Genomic DNA, 13485 nt, shown 5'->3' on the forward strand with positions numbered 1-13485 from the left:
GAAATATTTTTCTGCTTCAGAATTTAGAAATACCATGTGCAAGCTTCTAAATGTCATTGCACTAAATTGCCTCTTCGTGGCAGGAAAGGTCCCATACTTATCTGCACGCCTAAAATACTAGTGTCTATTTAAGTTCGCTCTCTCATGCGTCATTGCTTTTTTCCGACTGTTCGTGAAGTCGTGACTTGTCTTGAACCACCAACTACATCCAGCTGATCCTCTACCCAACACTCAGCCTCTGAAACAGCTTCCTTCTAGAACAACATTAGCAACTCTCTTCTCCGTTTGACTAGTATGCAATCAAGGACAGATACGGACGCTCTTACCACCTCGCAGCCTCTAGGCTTCCTTCTGCCCTAGTCATGGCTCCGGCCGTCGAAATATCCATTCCAACAACTACCCTCTCCACGACCCCGAGCCCTTACACCATCTATAACATCTCCATTAGACTCCCATTATGTACATTTACTGTCCAGAAGCGCTATTCAGAATTTCTTGCCTTCCATGCCTCATTATCAAGCCAAGTAACCGCCCCCCCGCCCGCTCCTCTACCTGGAAAATCCTGGTTCACGAACACGAACTCCAACCCAGTATATCGAGAGAAGCGCAGGGAGGGACTGGAAGCGTATCTACGTGCCATCAACGAGGCAGAAGACCCGCAATGGCGTAATTCAAGCGCTTGGCGTGCATTTCTCAATCTGCCCAGCGCTGCTCGGAGCAACGGCTCCTCTCGTGCCTCATCACATTTACATGCTGCGGTCATGACACCAGGAGCCGGCGGCAATGCAGGCCCTATCACAGACCCGGTTACCTGGCTCGATTGCTACCGCGATGTAAAGTCACAACTCCACGATGCTAGACTCTATCTCACACGTCGCGATCAGGCTGCCACTCCTCAGAAACAACACGAGTGCTCTGCGCAGGCGAAGAGCAGCCTTGTTCGAGTGGGGACGTTGCTGACTGGCTTGGATGACGGGTTGAAGAATTTGGGTAACAGATCTACGTGGGGGGGTGATAAGCTGGGTAGCGGTGAGTTGAGGCGAAGGAAGGACCTGCTCTCCAGTGCTCGGAAGGAAAGAGATGGATTAGAAAATTTATTGAATTCCATGTCCGCCAAGGCGAAGTTGGACAATGCCGTTGCATCGGTGCAGGATAAGGAAGCTCTTGTCGGAGCGTCAAAACCCCGACCGGGCCGGGTATTGGGCAAAGAGACGGATCAGACGAGGGAGCTAGATAACCAGGGCGTCTTGCAGTTGCAGAAGCAGATCATGGAGAACCAGGATGTGAGCTTGGAGGATCTACGGAAGGTTCTAGCGCGCCAGATGGAATTGGGAGTTGCGATTAATAGTGAGTTAGAGATTCAGAATGAGATGCTTCAGATGGTGGATGAGGATGCGGACAGGTCAGTGGCGATTCTTTTCACCGTTCCGATTCATTATATGAGATTGGCTATTACTGGAATGGTCTACTGACAGCTCGAATATGCAGAGTAAACCGCAAGGTCGAAATTGGGAAAAAGAGAGTTGGAAAGATATCCTAGATTGTCTTACAGTTGCATCCTGAAATATCCTTGCATACTTTTTCACGAGAGCAATCGATTTAGCCAGGCACTATGAATTACGTTAAATGGCGTTTATTTTGACAGTTTACCGTTATTTCCCCCAGGGTTTTTGGATTATATATAATCAGTGCCATGTTACAATATTATTAAACAGGTTCATTTGGCTACCCAAGTCATTAAGTCATCCCATAAGTAATATGAACGAAACGGTTCCCATTCGTATTCTGGATCGCAGCAGTGTCATGTGAACTTGCGCCACCGCCCTATCTATTGCTTATTTTGCGGATAAAAACTGACCAGATGTTAGAAACGGCCTTGGGGTTAAGAGGATGTAAAGCATGAGATGGGAAGCGGTTACTTACCGCGCGAGCTTCTTCCTCCGTCACGTCGGAAAGCTCGGAGAGCCTCTTATCAATCAACCCGAGCCTATTTTTCCTTATATACCACCACATTTCGCGCCTATCCCCACCAAGGTCATTCCCTAGTAGCTTCGTTTTCAGGTTGCGGATGAAGTCATTATAGAGGGTTGGCTCCTCAAAGGCAACTAGTTCCTCTTTCATGGTTCCCAAGCCTTCGACAGCCCGATCATAGTTGGCATCGCCCAGACTGTGTCTGATTTGGCTTTCGATTATGGAAGACATTTGTTTCACAGCATCCTTGACCGCGTCGAGATCCTGTGAATTAACCAACGATTGCTTGAATTCAGGTATGGCGTTATCAGGAGAGATCTTGACACGTTTTTCTGTCTGGAGAAGCTCTTCGACGTTTAAGCCCGAGAGCGGTTTGTCTATTTCTCGGTCGCGTTTGCGGCCTTTGGCCTTAGGGGGGACTGCGATAAGAAAACAGTCGTTAGCTATGAAGATTATATGCAGTAGTGTTCTTGAAAAAGAATAAAGTACCCTTTTTAACATCGGAGGTTGCTATGAGATTAGCAAGGGTATTTTCGCTCTGAGCTTGTAGGTCCTCTGGCTGACGTGATAATTTCTGAAGGATCTCGGGCACCGGAGGGAAAGGCTCGGAGGGGTGGACCGCACGCCACCGAATGGCATGGTCGATCCGATGCAAAAGGGGCGAAAAAGAATTTTCTATTGACATAGACTCGATGGTTTCTCTGCCTAGAGTAAGCTCTCAGGACTTGTTACAAGAAGTTTGACCACTCACCCATCTTCATCTTTTTCTGTGAGCTCCAAGCTATCGACATACTCGGCCATCCTGGAAAGCAAGGAATCACTCGGGAGGTTCCGATGTTCAGTCACCGTTTTCCCCGAAACTGTGACGACTTTATCCAACGGTGGGAAACGGTAGGAGCGCATGTCTTCTGCAAAAGGCAATTGCACCTCGAGGAGACACTCATAATCAGGCTCTATCGAAGGTGCAAGGAGAACTACCAGTGGAGATTTGCCAGCTTTTGGGACCAGCCTTGCCACAGCATAACATTCAAGTTCGAACAAGGCGTGAATTATCGACGAAAGTGCAAGGATAGCTTTATTATTCGTCTTTTGCGCAATGATAATATTGGATGTTGACATGTTCATATAACGGTCAAACTATTGTCCATGAATTAACAGCCTTGAATGTGTCGAAATGGAAAAGGGATTTACGAACGTTGTCACTTGGGATGAATCCTATAAACTCCAAAGCAGCCTCCGTTTCCAGTTTGGTGATGTTTTCATCTGACTCGCTGATATGCACGGCAGTGCGTCCATACTCGTAGCCTTTGGCAAGTTCATCTCGTGCCACATCTCGCTTACCTCCTGCAGCCCCTTTGTCATCCACCTGATACGTCCGAGCGTTTCTCACAGCGGTTAAGGAAGCAGCTCCAGCCCCTCGTTCCTGGCTAGGCTCCTTGGTCGCTAGAGTAGCTGACGACTGAGCGGTCTCTTGTCCTTCTGATAACGCAGATGAGGAAACAAATGAACTTGCAACAGGCGGCCGAGCCGCATAGGTTCGATAGTATCTCTCCACCTGGATAGTTAGGGCAGATGAATATTGGTCCGGATCCCCTAGCCTTAAGTCACCTTTGAAAGTAGGCATTGACCGTACAACTTTCGTTCGAGGTATCTCCATCTCGGATATTGCATGTTCCAAGGTACCGAACATACCCTCGCAATCCTCGACAAGCTGTTTCAGATGGCTCTCATTTTTGGCCTGACGGGTTGGTCACTATTGTCCCTCTTGTATTTGGCAGTGAAGCCTACCTTCAATGGCTCCTTATCTTCTTCTTTGAACCCATACTCCGGATCGTCAAAATCAACCCCACTTTTCCAAGTTAGATGAAATTCTGTCGCGAAAGGCGAAAACTAATATTCAACTCACAGTATGACAAGCTCAATATTCTCCTCGTTTATTTTGCTCACAATTCCATCGATCCCGTCTATATCCATAGCACCCGTTCCATCTGTAACGAGGACAATCTTTCGCTTGTACTTCAATTTTTTACAATATCGTACAATCATATCAATTGCCAGGATCAGAGAAGATATTGCTAGAGAGTCTATGAGAGAAAGATCTAAAAATAAAACAAACACAAAATTTCGGTCTATCACACGTACCATCGCCTTCTAACGTATGGCTAGGTTTGATCAATTCACGCAGCTCGCGAATTTGGGGCATGAGAATCCTAGGAACACAGTTATTAGCCCGAAAAAATACAAAAGCGACAAAACTCAAGGTCTCAACATACTGGCTTATGTCTTGGAAAACGGAGATGTTGGCATAGCTTTCCTCTTCATCCTTCTCCCATAATGGATTATTGGAGTCTATCATAAATGGTTAGCAAAACATCTTACATATCGGAGAAGACAATCTACCATCAGTTTTGAGGCCAATTACTCCAAGTGTCGCCGTTTTCCTGCCCGTAGCAACCTAGATAATTCGTGTGAGATATGGTCAATGCAAGGAAATTACAATTGTAATACCGTGGTTGTAATCTTGTCCCAGATATACCGCATAGCCCAATCAAGGTCTGATATCGACCTGCCATTATGGCATTCACCCATAGATTTGCCGACATCAACAATATACACAGTAGCTTCCTTGTCCGCCATCTTTCAAACCGCTTTTCCTGTGCAGGGAAGACGGAAGACGGAGATGAAGAGAATAATCAATCATGGGCCAGTGTATTATCCAAGAAGAGAGCTGTCAGGAGCTGGCTGTAGGCAGACACGCCCCAGACGCGAGGTCACATGCTTTCTTGAGGGGTCGTGGAATTTAGTGGCTTATCATGTGGAAGTTGGCAGTTCCGCATTGCACTCGGCTTCTCTGGCAGTGGCCCGTGTGTATAGTTATTGCCTCGCCGGCAATGACGATGCCGACAACATCCAAGCCTCAAGGACGGCTCCTTTCGTGCGCTGGCAGGTTCTCCTCATCCTTGTTACATCAGGTTTTATTCCCAGCCAGGAGCCAGTTTATTGCTCTATCCAAGGAAGACACACAGGACATAGTTATCTGAAATATCGTGAAGAATGGTTGAATTCTCGTTGGCACCATTTCATGTTATCAGGTTTGGCCCATCTATATAACTCCGCGATTTTTGAGCCATGCTTGCACCACAGCTAATATTCCATGATTTAGCTATGGCACACTTCTTGGTGCCCAGCTCTATCAGGTTCGTTCATGATGTGTCGCCTGATGTCCGCTTATGCTTGATACTGAGATTTGGTAGACCTTTGTGGGCGGTATCATCGCATACAGAACACTTCCCCGCCCTCAATTCTCCACCCTCCAAGCGTCAATGATTCCCGTTTACTTCACTCTACAAGCGTCACTACCAGTGGTCGTTGCTTTAACATACCCGGGAGAAAGGACATTCGGGGGGCGCGGCGTATCTGGGCTATCCGGAGTATTGGCTGAAGGCAACCGGACGACAGCGTTATATCCACTTCTTACAATGTTCCTAGCTGGCCTGACAAACAGGTTGGTCCTGGGCCCAATGACTGCTAAGGTCATGCGCCAGAGGAGACATCAGGGTTTGTTAAAGTCCCCCTCTCCATATTTTGGGGCATCCACAGCTAATACTGCGGATAGAGACGATCGATGGAAAGAAGTGCTATGATCCCGCTCCTCACTCCAAGGAGATGCTTCGTCTGAACAAAACCTTTGCCAAGGTTCATGGGGTCTGCTCCTTGGTTAGCCTTTTGAGCATTAGCTCAGCAGTATACTATGGAGTGGTGCTCGCAAATCGGCTTGAATAATTGGCGGCAAGGCACATCTACCTCCAACCTCCCTTATTATTATCAGGGGTCTTTCTCATCATTGAAGCAATTATTTCTTATTAATTGGCATCAAATCTCACCTCAATTGTCATATCTCGAGTGTTGCGCGTCGTACTGTACATCACTGGCAACTCATAATGTCAACCGTTTTTATCGTTAAAGGATACTCCACCTTTCTTGTTCTTCGAGTATGTATTATTTCGTTAAATTTTGACCTCATATACCCAAGAAACATTGGATATTTCTGCATCAGTACTTGAAATGAACTCTTTGTTATACACTGTATCAACTTCTTTATTTACCATAATTATTCTCCAAGGTGCTCATTTTACGGTACCCTACTATTTACAAAATGGGTTACGGGTTTCGTTAAGAATCTCCTTTCCAGTCTCAGTCAAACATCCATTTGGCATTGATGCTATTATTAACCTATCCAACGTACCTCTTTGCTCGTAAGTGTTCATTGATTTATACAATTTTATCATTGTTCTTTATGCAGCAGACATAAAGAATTGTGAGAAGGGAAGCTAGCTGACTTTGAATTGCCGCCATCACTATTGTTGGATATCATTAAATCCTATCCACTAGTCTTTAATTCAAATTTGATTATCAGTTCTTGTAGGGTTTCTTTCACTATCAATGCTTCAAAAAATTCTCATTCAGGGCAAGCCTTATTTTTTCTCACTTATTTCTTCTTTCTATTCACGCCTGCTACAACGGATTCTGTCTTGTAGCCCCGGGCACCTTCAAACCCATTCGAGTTCCTTCAAAAATCACCGTAAGCTTACTACTTTATTGTTGTGTTTTGCAATCCATTTCGTTCACTCTCCCAATGATATTTCCACCATACTGCTGCAATGTCCTCATAAATCGAGCATAGCATCAATTCAGTCAGACACATAAAGTATTTCCCTATACATTGACAAAATGCCCGTCTAAACTTCCTTGCATCTCTATCCTCCATCCCATAATACGGTATCCAAGCAATTTTCTTTCTCTATTTCGAGCTTATCATCGCCATGGTCCTCATTGGGCTTGTGATTTTGTCAGTCTCTGTGGCTTTACTATTTGAGGGACTCCAGGAAATTCCGCTCACTTATATCAAGCCGGCGAACGGTTTTGAATGGCGTTTATACGACGGATTTCGTTCCACATATGTTATGGGCAAGCTGGGAAAGGTCCTAGATATTGATATCCCTGAGGAACAACATACTACCGCCCAGACCACGCCTATACCAACTGGAATTCTGGCACCGATGCCGACGGAGGCAGACCACGTAGTAGAACCAACTATGACTAGAAACTTTATTGAACCGCGAGCTTTAATCGAAATACCTGATCATTCCCAAGTTGGCAAAATAGAAGGGTTTTTGGAATCGCTCAAAACATTCTTTTTTGATGGCAAAAATGTCTTCGGCCAAGCCCTCATATTTATTATCTATGCCAGCGCCGTACTACTTCTTCTCCGTGCGGCACGTACTTACTTTCTTTTCATGTACACCATATGGAAAAGGGGCGGGTTATATCTCACTGGTAGAGCGACGCATGGTGGAATTGACAAAGCGGACGCTGAGTTTGAGCTCCAACGATATCTTCTTTTGAGTAAGATGGATTTAATCAAAGCTTCAGCTGAAGTTTTCGCATTATTAAAAGCTACAGATGGAGAGCTTAAGCAGCAGATGGCGACGATCACTACTACATTCGCCCAGTGTTCAAAAGAAGTACTCGAGGAATGCGTGCTCTTGAAGGAAGCTGCGCATGGCTTGAAGACAGAGTATACGACCTGGCCGACACGAGATGAATTGCTTCGTGATTATATTGAAAATTTCAAGGACTCCCTCACCGCCGCGAAAGATGATCTAGACTCTGAAATCGACAGGTTAAAGAATCTTATACCAAACTTTACAGAAGAATTTCATCGGACAGTCAGAAGGCTTGATGCAAATCTTTTGGGTAGTCTGCCCATGGTGTATCTGAAGGAAAGACGGCTCCTCGAGTCGAACATTCAGACGATCCGTGAAGCCATGAACCAGCTTCCTTATTTAGGGTCTCTAGAAAATGAAGTTGCGTTGGCTAGGACGGAGATGGAAAATATCCAAACCCAGATGAGGGACATGGTCACTGATAGCCGTGAGGCACTTCGAAATACGGTTTGCATACATCAGGAGATAGATGAGCTAAAAGTAAGTAGTATCAAACTATAACTTATGTTCCAGCCCATAGTTATGTGGTTCCTAATAACATTCGTTTTCATGTTAACTGGTCAGTCTGTCATCTTAGGACAAGTTACGCTATTTAGAGGAGGAGCTGGCCCCCTCCAGGCTAGCACCCAAATCAGCCAACATAAATAAAAAAGGTTTCCGTGACATCCAAAAGCTTTCGATGGTGGGGCTTCCCACCAACGCACTGAATGATTTTGGTGGAGAGACAAGCAACACCGATTATCATGGGGACGCGAACTATGATATGCGACAGGGACCGAAGAAACATGGGAAAGTAGATGAAAGTGATATCGAATCTTTCCCTTCCTCTCTGGCACGATCCGTTACATCAAGCGAGCTTTCTGAGAGTCTGCTCAGGGCCCTGATGGTAGAAGACCCCGCTGACATTCATGGCAAAGGGAGATGGAACATCGATGAAGATGCGTCCTCTTCAGTGCCAATATCACCACAATATCCTCCATGTAAGGAGAGAAATATGCTCTGGTCGTCTTCGCTGGAGAGTGACTCGGAAATAGAAGAAGAATGCAGTGGAGAGAAGCAACTCCAGAGCTCAAGCTAGAGATCGCTGAGCATCCGAACTCAGAAAAAGGAAGAGAGAAACAACATGCAACTCGAATCCATTATATTGCACTCAAATCTGAGAAAACTCCCATTCCTGCAGACTGACTGATTATTCCAAGTTCAATTTTGCTCTTGGTCATGGCATTTGGAAGGATTAATAAATTTGCCTGTTCTAATCCACTTGAGATTGAAGATGAAAACAGTCCATCGCTTACTCCCTTGCATAAGGCGTCATCTCAAAGAACTTTTAGGAATGTAAATTAAATGTGTTAAGAAATACGAATAAGTTGAGCGAAGTGTTATGTCCAAGTAGAGGCGGGATAGTCAGCTAAATTAATTTGCTACAATGTATCAGCTAAGCTTAGATGGAGTCTAACTTGAATAAGGAATAGCCTGCCTTCCAAGGTTCTGAAATAATAATTGGTTAGACTCCTGAACCTTAATGAGACCACCAACTTGCAGGAATCTACAAGAGCTACAAAATCTTCCGAAAGAGGTGTTTCATTATCTCCAGCCTACAATTTTCCAGCTTATTCATTTTTTAGCATAGAGAGGGAGGAATCTGACTTTCTAGGTTAGACATGTTTGTTATTGTAAGTGACCGTGCTGTTGTACCCTGGATGGGTCGACACCAAAGACTGCCCAAACAGCAAACCATTGATGGCTAATCTCTTGGTGTTCAGAAATCTGGTATTTTGTCCTAATAAACCACTACAGCATGCTGAGCATGCTGTAGTTCTGCAACAAAGCCCTTCGATGCTAGTCTCTGTTTGCAGCATCTGTGATAGACTCATATGTCTACTGTTTAAAGGGTTTTGAAAAAGCTTTGTTATGAGCCCTTCGATGGTGGGTTTATCCCCTAGCCCACAGATATATGAATCTGTCATCAGCTCGTAAAATGTACTGCCTTCATGGTCTTTGGTAGTACTCAGCTCTTTGTTTATGAAGCACATGGGTATAGTCAGTGGGATCACCCCCCACTGAAAAGAATTCCAATCATTGCAGCACTTCCACAATGGAGGCAATTGATGGTATACCCACAACCCTGCACTAAAAGATAGCATTTCATTCATGCACAGAACAGTGCTGAGCTATTGAATACTACGAAACATCGGCTGCGCTGCAGACCAGGTTTAAAGGAGTAGGAGCAAACAATCCTTAGAGCCCCCTCCCCCACAGCCAATCGAGCCGATTTGATGAAAGAATTTCATCGTTTGCAAAGCTCCCAAGCGGCTGAATGAAAGAGGACCCATCTGTTTTACTCCCCTGGCCCGTTTATGGAGCGGCAGTTATATATGACAGGGATTTCCCTCTCAATAGTCATTATGTTTCTATTTGTTGCCGTATCTGTGCAAGCTGTTGCTTTATTTGGATCCGCCATTTGCTGTTATCGTGAGGCCCGCTACGTAACGAAGTAAAAATACTTCACGCTTTCGCCAACAGCATCTAACTACATTGATACTCCTGAGCCTTTTAATTTCTTCATATTCCCCATATAAAGCTCCCACAACAAGTCCACATTGATTCCATCTTCCACCTTACGTTTGCCACCACGCTACTATCTACTTGATATCAACGCACGAATTTGCATTCTCTCTCCATTTCAGACTGTTCAACCGAATTAAGACTTCCTGGAGTCTCCTTTTCCCACACCCAGTCAGAGCCTCAAGCCGCCACATAGCTATCTTTATCAGAATCATGGAGCTTTACCTACTTGTTGGCGTATTTACGCTTTTAACCAGTATTGGGTTTTATCTTCCAGTTCCGCTTACGAATATTCACCCAGATAGACCTCTTCCAGATCGTCTCGTTGGTGCACTCCAGCTGACCGCCACGGGAGAATGTGCCGCAAGGATCTATAATTATTTTAGTACATCGCAACGTCGTGATGCGGATGCTTATGTCTTGGGAGCTGATCCCAAAATCCACGAAATCCATACAACATACACGCCAATCCTTGATCAGTTTCAGCAAGATACTGCGCAGAGAACTCTCCAAGATTTCAAAGAACCCCCGCAGACTGTCACAATTTTTGTGACCTCAACAATTACGGACCACTTCGGAGCCGGCCAAACGATAATGCCAGACAATATTTATGAAGTTCCAACTAATCCCGAGTGGGTTTTATCTAGATGGATCGTCCTGCTCGAGGACGCAATAGTACGCCACCCAAATATGTATACGACCGTCATTCTTTTATTTGCCTTTGGAACCTGGTTGCTCTCTCGCAGCAGAAACTCTAAAATCTCAGAAAGTCATAATACAACTCCGCTGTCATCTAAAGGAACTGACACCGAGTTTGTACAAGCCTTAACCCGACTTTTTGAGCTGATATCTGGCCAGAAGAACGTTGCGAATACGACATCAAACATGTCAGAAACTTTCAACGCCAGTCTGAAACATGTTCAAGAACAGGTGAACCAACTGCAATCAGAGCAAAGGTCCGGACTAACCAGCGCCCGGTTTGCTTCTCTAAGCAGCTTGCTAGACGACTTGAAAAATAAAATGGCCTTCAGACCAGAGCTTGAGGAATTGTCCGCTAAAGTTGAAACTTCGAACACTTCCCTGCAATCTCTCAAAGAACAGGTAGGCCACCTGTTAGAATCTCCACGTTTCAAACCCACTCCGGTGGAGCTCGCTTTCTTGATCAACCAGGTGCCTGATACGCAACTAAAATTCACTTCGAAAGCGGACTTTGATCAGCTCTTCATCAAGTCAACTGAAATGATGGACACGCTGGACTTGCAAGATGTAAAGCTCCAACAGGCTGTCGACCGTTGGAATGAATTTACCACATGGCTTCAAGAACTCCAGGAAAATATGCAGTCCCTTCGAGTTGGACTTGAAACAAAAGGAAAGGAAGTGAAGGATTTGGCGATGGGATTTGCGAATCTTAAAGAAAATCAGCAGGAAGATCTTCAAGTTGCGCAGCGAACGCTAAAGGACACACAAACTGCAATATTAGAACTCAAAAAGAAAATCACCTCGTCATCTAAGAGAACGGATGAATTAGTTGGGGAGATCGACACACTAAAAGTGCAAACCAACAATAACCAAAAGACAGAAATGTCGACTGTTGTTCTGGCTGACCAAATAGACCAGCTTCAGGCAAAAGCTGCTTCCTCCGAAGAAGCAATACGGAAATTGAATAGAGAGTGGGAACTTTGGATGCAAGTCGATGATGTCAGCGAGGCCGTCGGTTCGATACAAGGCCCTAATACACAGGTCGCGGGCGTCTGTTTGGAGGTTGAGTCGGCCGAGAACATCGCAAATACGAAGACTGGCGATTTGGATACATTGAAACATGACCCCCAGGAGCCAAACAATCGAACTGATGAAATCCAAGAGAAACTCAGAACCCACGAAGCAGCGGTTCAACGATTGTCTGATGAATTGGAGGCGTTAAGGAACGACAAACAGGACCCGATCAATCAGTTCGAACTGCTCCAGAATAAAATCGGGACATGCGAGGAAGCTACGAATACGCTGGTCAGGGATTTTGAAAAATTTAAAAATACCACCCTGGAGTCAAAAAGCCAGGGCGGCGAACTTCGAGGGAAGCTGAACTCCCATGAAGAGATTCTCCAGCGACTATCTAACGACTTGAGAGAGTTGAACAATAAGAAGGGCTCTAACAATGAGTTCAAGGAGCTCGTGGAGAAAATAAGATCGTGTGATGCGGCTATAGAAGGGTTGACTAAGGAACTAGAAACTAAAAAAAAGGACCAACAAGGCAGCCAGCCTGCAACAGAAACAGACGCGAAAATTGCGAAGCTAAAGTCAATCCTTAACCAGGTAGATACAATCGCCCTGACGACTCGATGTGATGTGGATCGAATCACCACTCAGATCAAGGAATTTGACGTGTCAACACAAACATGCCGTACCTTGCTCACTCAGCAGGGTATTGAGATTTTCAAAATCCGTGAAAAGTTAGGCATCACTACACCTCTAACAAGCCCACTCGATATCGAGAGTGGGACGTTCCAAAAAGATGTCGCAAAGTCGACAGCCATGTCTACCCAAGTATCAAGCGGGGAAAAATCTACCAAAGACAACCGAAATGAACCTCCCCAGACATCCACTGTTCCTGGGGATGATAAACCAAGCACATCCACATTAACATCGGCAACGCAATTGAAAGAGAAGCTTAGTTGGAGAGATGCGACCTCTCCTAGTGAGGGAACTACTTCCAAAGAGTCAGCAAAACCATCTACTCAGTCTACTGCATCGACACCATTAGCATCCGCACCCGTGGCTTCGACTCCAGGACCGAAACGACAGGCACCGAAACAGCGAGATAAAAATATCAGTCGCTGGGATCCGGCGTACGTGGAATCTGATGACATACCAGAAGTCGAAGAAAAAATGTCTCAAGCGGCTCCCGGAGCTAATCCAGGACTGAAGGGAACCAGCACCAAGGAATCAGGCGACCCTTCGAAGCAAATCACTTCGTCATCCAAATCTTCAGCTTATCCACCAAGTTCGGACCCCTCTTCGAAACAGCCAGATAAAAATATGAGCCGCTGGGATCCTGCATATGTGGGACCAGAGGGTGCACTCTCACACAACAAGAAAGTGACGAAGAAGAAAACATTTAGGAAGTGAAATAGTCTTAAGGATCACTTGGTGGGTTCGCCGCCTGTTCTTTTTGTGTCTTGATTCTTCGCTACAGGATACATCTGTTTGGTCCAAGGCCCAATCATCACCATTGTGTACAAACCAGACACTAGGCTCTCTCAAACACAACCCCTCCTACTACTTGCTAACTTCCAAAGATAAGGGACGAGAACGTTGTTTTGAGATTTGGTGCCGTAAGCGAGGTCGCCTACCAGAGCCTCCAAAACAACCCTTTCTCGTAAAATGTAACATTCCTCATAAATAAAATGTGCGTTAAGAATATTTATATACTTACGATTTCATGTCT

At 45.3% G+C, this 13485-nt stretch overlaps 5 protein-coding genes across 5 annotated transcripts; 4 read left to right on the plus strand and 1 right to left on the minus strand.

The window, feature by feature from the left end:
- Window positions 1-210: 210 nt before the first annotated feature.
- Window positions 211-1723, plus strand: HCBG_02612 (V-SNARE; the record flags this gene model as incomplete). The annotated part of the gene is made up of 2 exons (XM_045429661.1): window positions 211-1402; window positions 1489-1723. 2 exons carry the CDS (start codon window positions 363-365, stop codon window positions 1538-1540), a joined length of 1092 nt encoding a protein of 363 aa, XP_045289556.1.
- A 112-nt stretch (window positions 1724-1835) lies between these two features.
- On the minus strand, window positions 1836-4608 carry HCBG_02613 (uncharacterized protein; the record flags this gene model as incomplete). Its single annotated transcript, XM_045429662.1, has 11 exons — window positions 1836-1853; window positions 1924-2390; window positions 2461-2672; window positions 2723-3108; window positions 3167-3709; window positions 3760-3820; window positions 3878-4046; window positions 4114-4181; window positions 4245-4320; window positions 4372-4426; window positions 4480-4608. The coding sequence occupies 11 exons, from the start codon at window positions 4606-4608 to the stop codon at window positions 1836-1838; spliced, it is 2184 nt and encodes a 727-aa protein (XP_045289557.1).
- Window positions 4609-4862: 254 nt separating this feature from the next.
- On the plus strand, window positions 4863-5754 carry HCBG_02614 (uncharacterized protein; the record flags this gene model as incomplete). The annotated part of the gene is made up of 4 exons (XM_045429663.1): window positions 4863-4906; window positions 5135-5168; window positions 5226-5529; window positions 5588-5754. The coding sequence occupies 4 exons, from the start codon at window positions 4863-4865 to the stop codon at window positions 5752-5754; spliced, it is 549 nt and encodes a 182-aa protein (XP_045289558.1).
- A 1040-nt stretch (window positions 5755-6794) lies between these two features.
- On the plus strand, window positions 6795-8556 carry HCBG_02615 (uncharacterized protein; the record flags this gene model as incomplete). Its single annotated transcript, XM_045429664.1, has 2 exons — window positions 6795-7958; window positions 8056-8556. The coding sequence occupies 2 exons, from the start codon at window positions 6795-6797 to the stop codon at window positions 8554-8556; spliced, it is 1665 nt and encodes a 554-aa protein (XP_045289559.1).
- A 1700-nt stretch (window positions 8557-10256) lies between these two features.
- HCBG_02616 (uncharacterized protein) lies at window positions 10257-13166 on the plus strand (the record flags this gene model as incomplete). The annotated part of the gene is made up of 1 exon (XM_045429665.1): window positions 10257-13166. One exon carries the CDS (start codon window positions 10257-10259, stop codon window positions 13164-13166), a length of 2910 nt encoding a protein of 969 aa, XP_045289560.1.
- Window positions 13167-13485: the final 319 nt, after the last annotated feature.

This window comes from Histoplasma capsulatum (assembly GCF_000150115.1).
Source record: "Histoplasma capsulatum G186AR genomic scaffold supercont2.3, whole genome shotgun sequence".
Lineage (NCBI taxonomy): Eukaryota > Fungi > Ascomycota > Eurotiomycetes > Onygenales > Ajellomycetaceae > Histoplasma > Histoplasma capsulatum.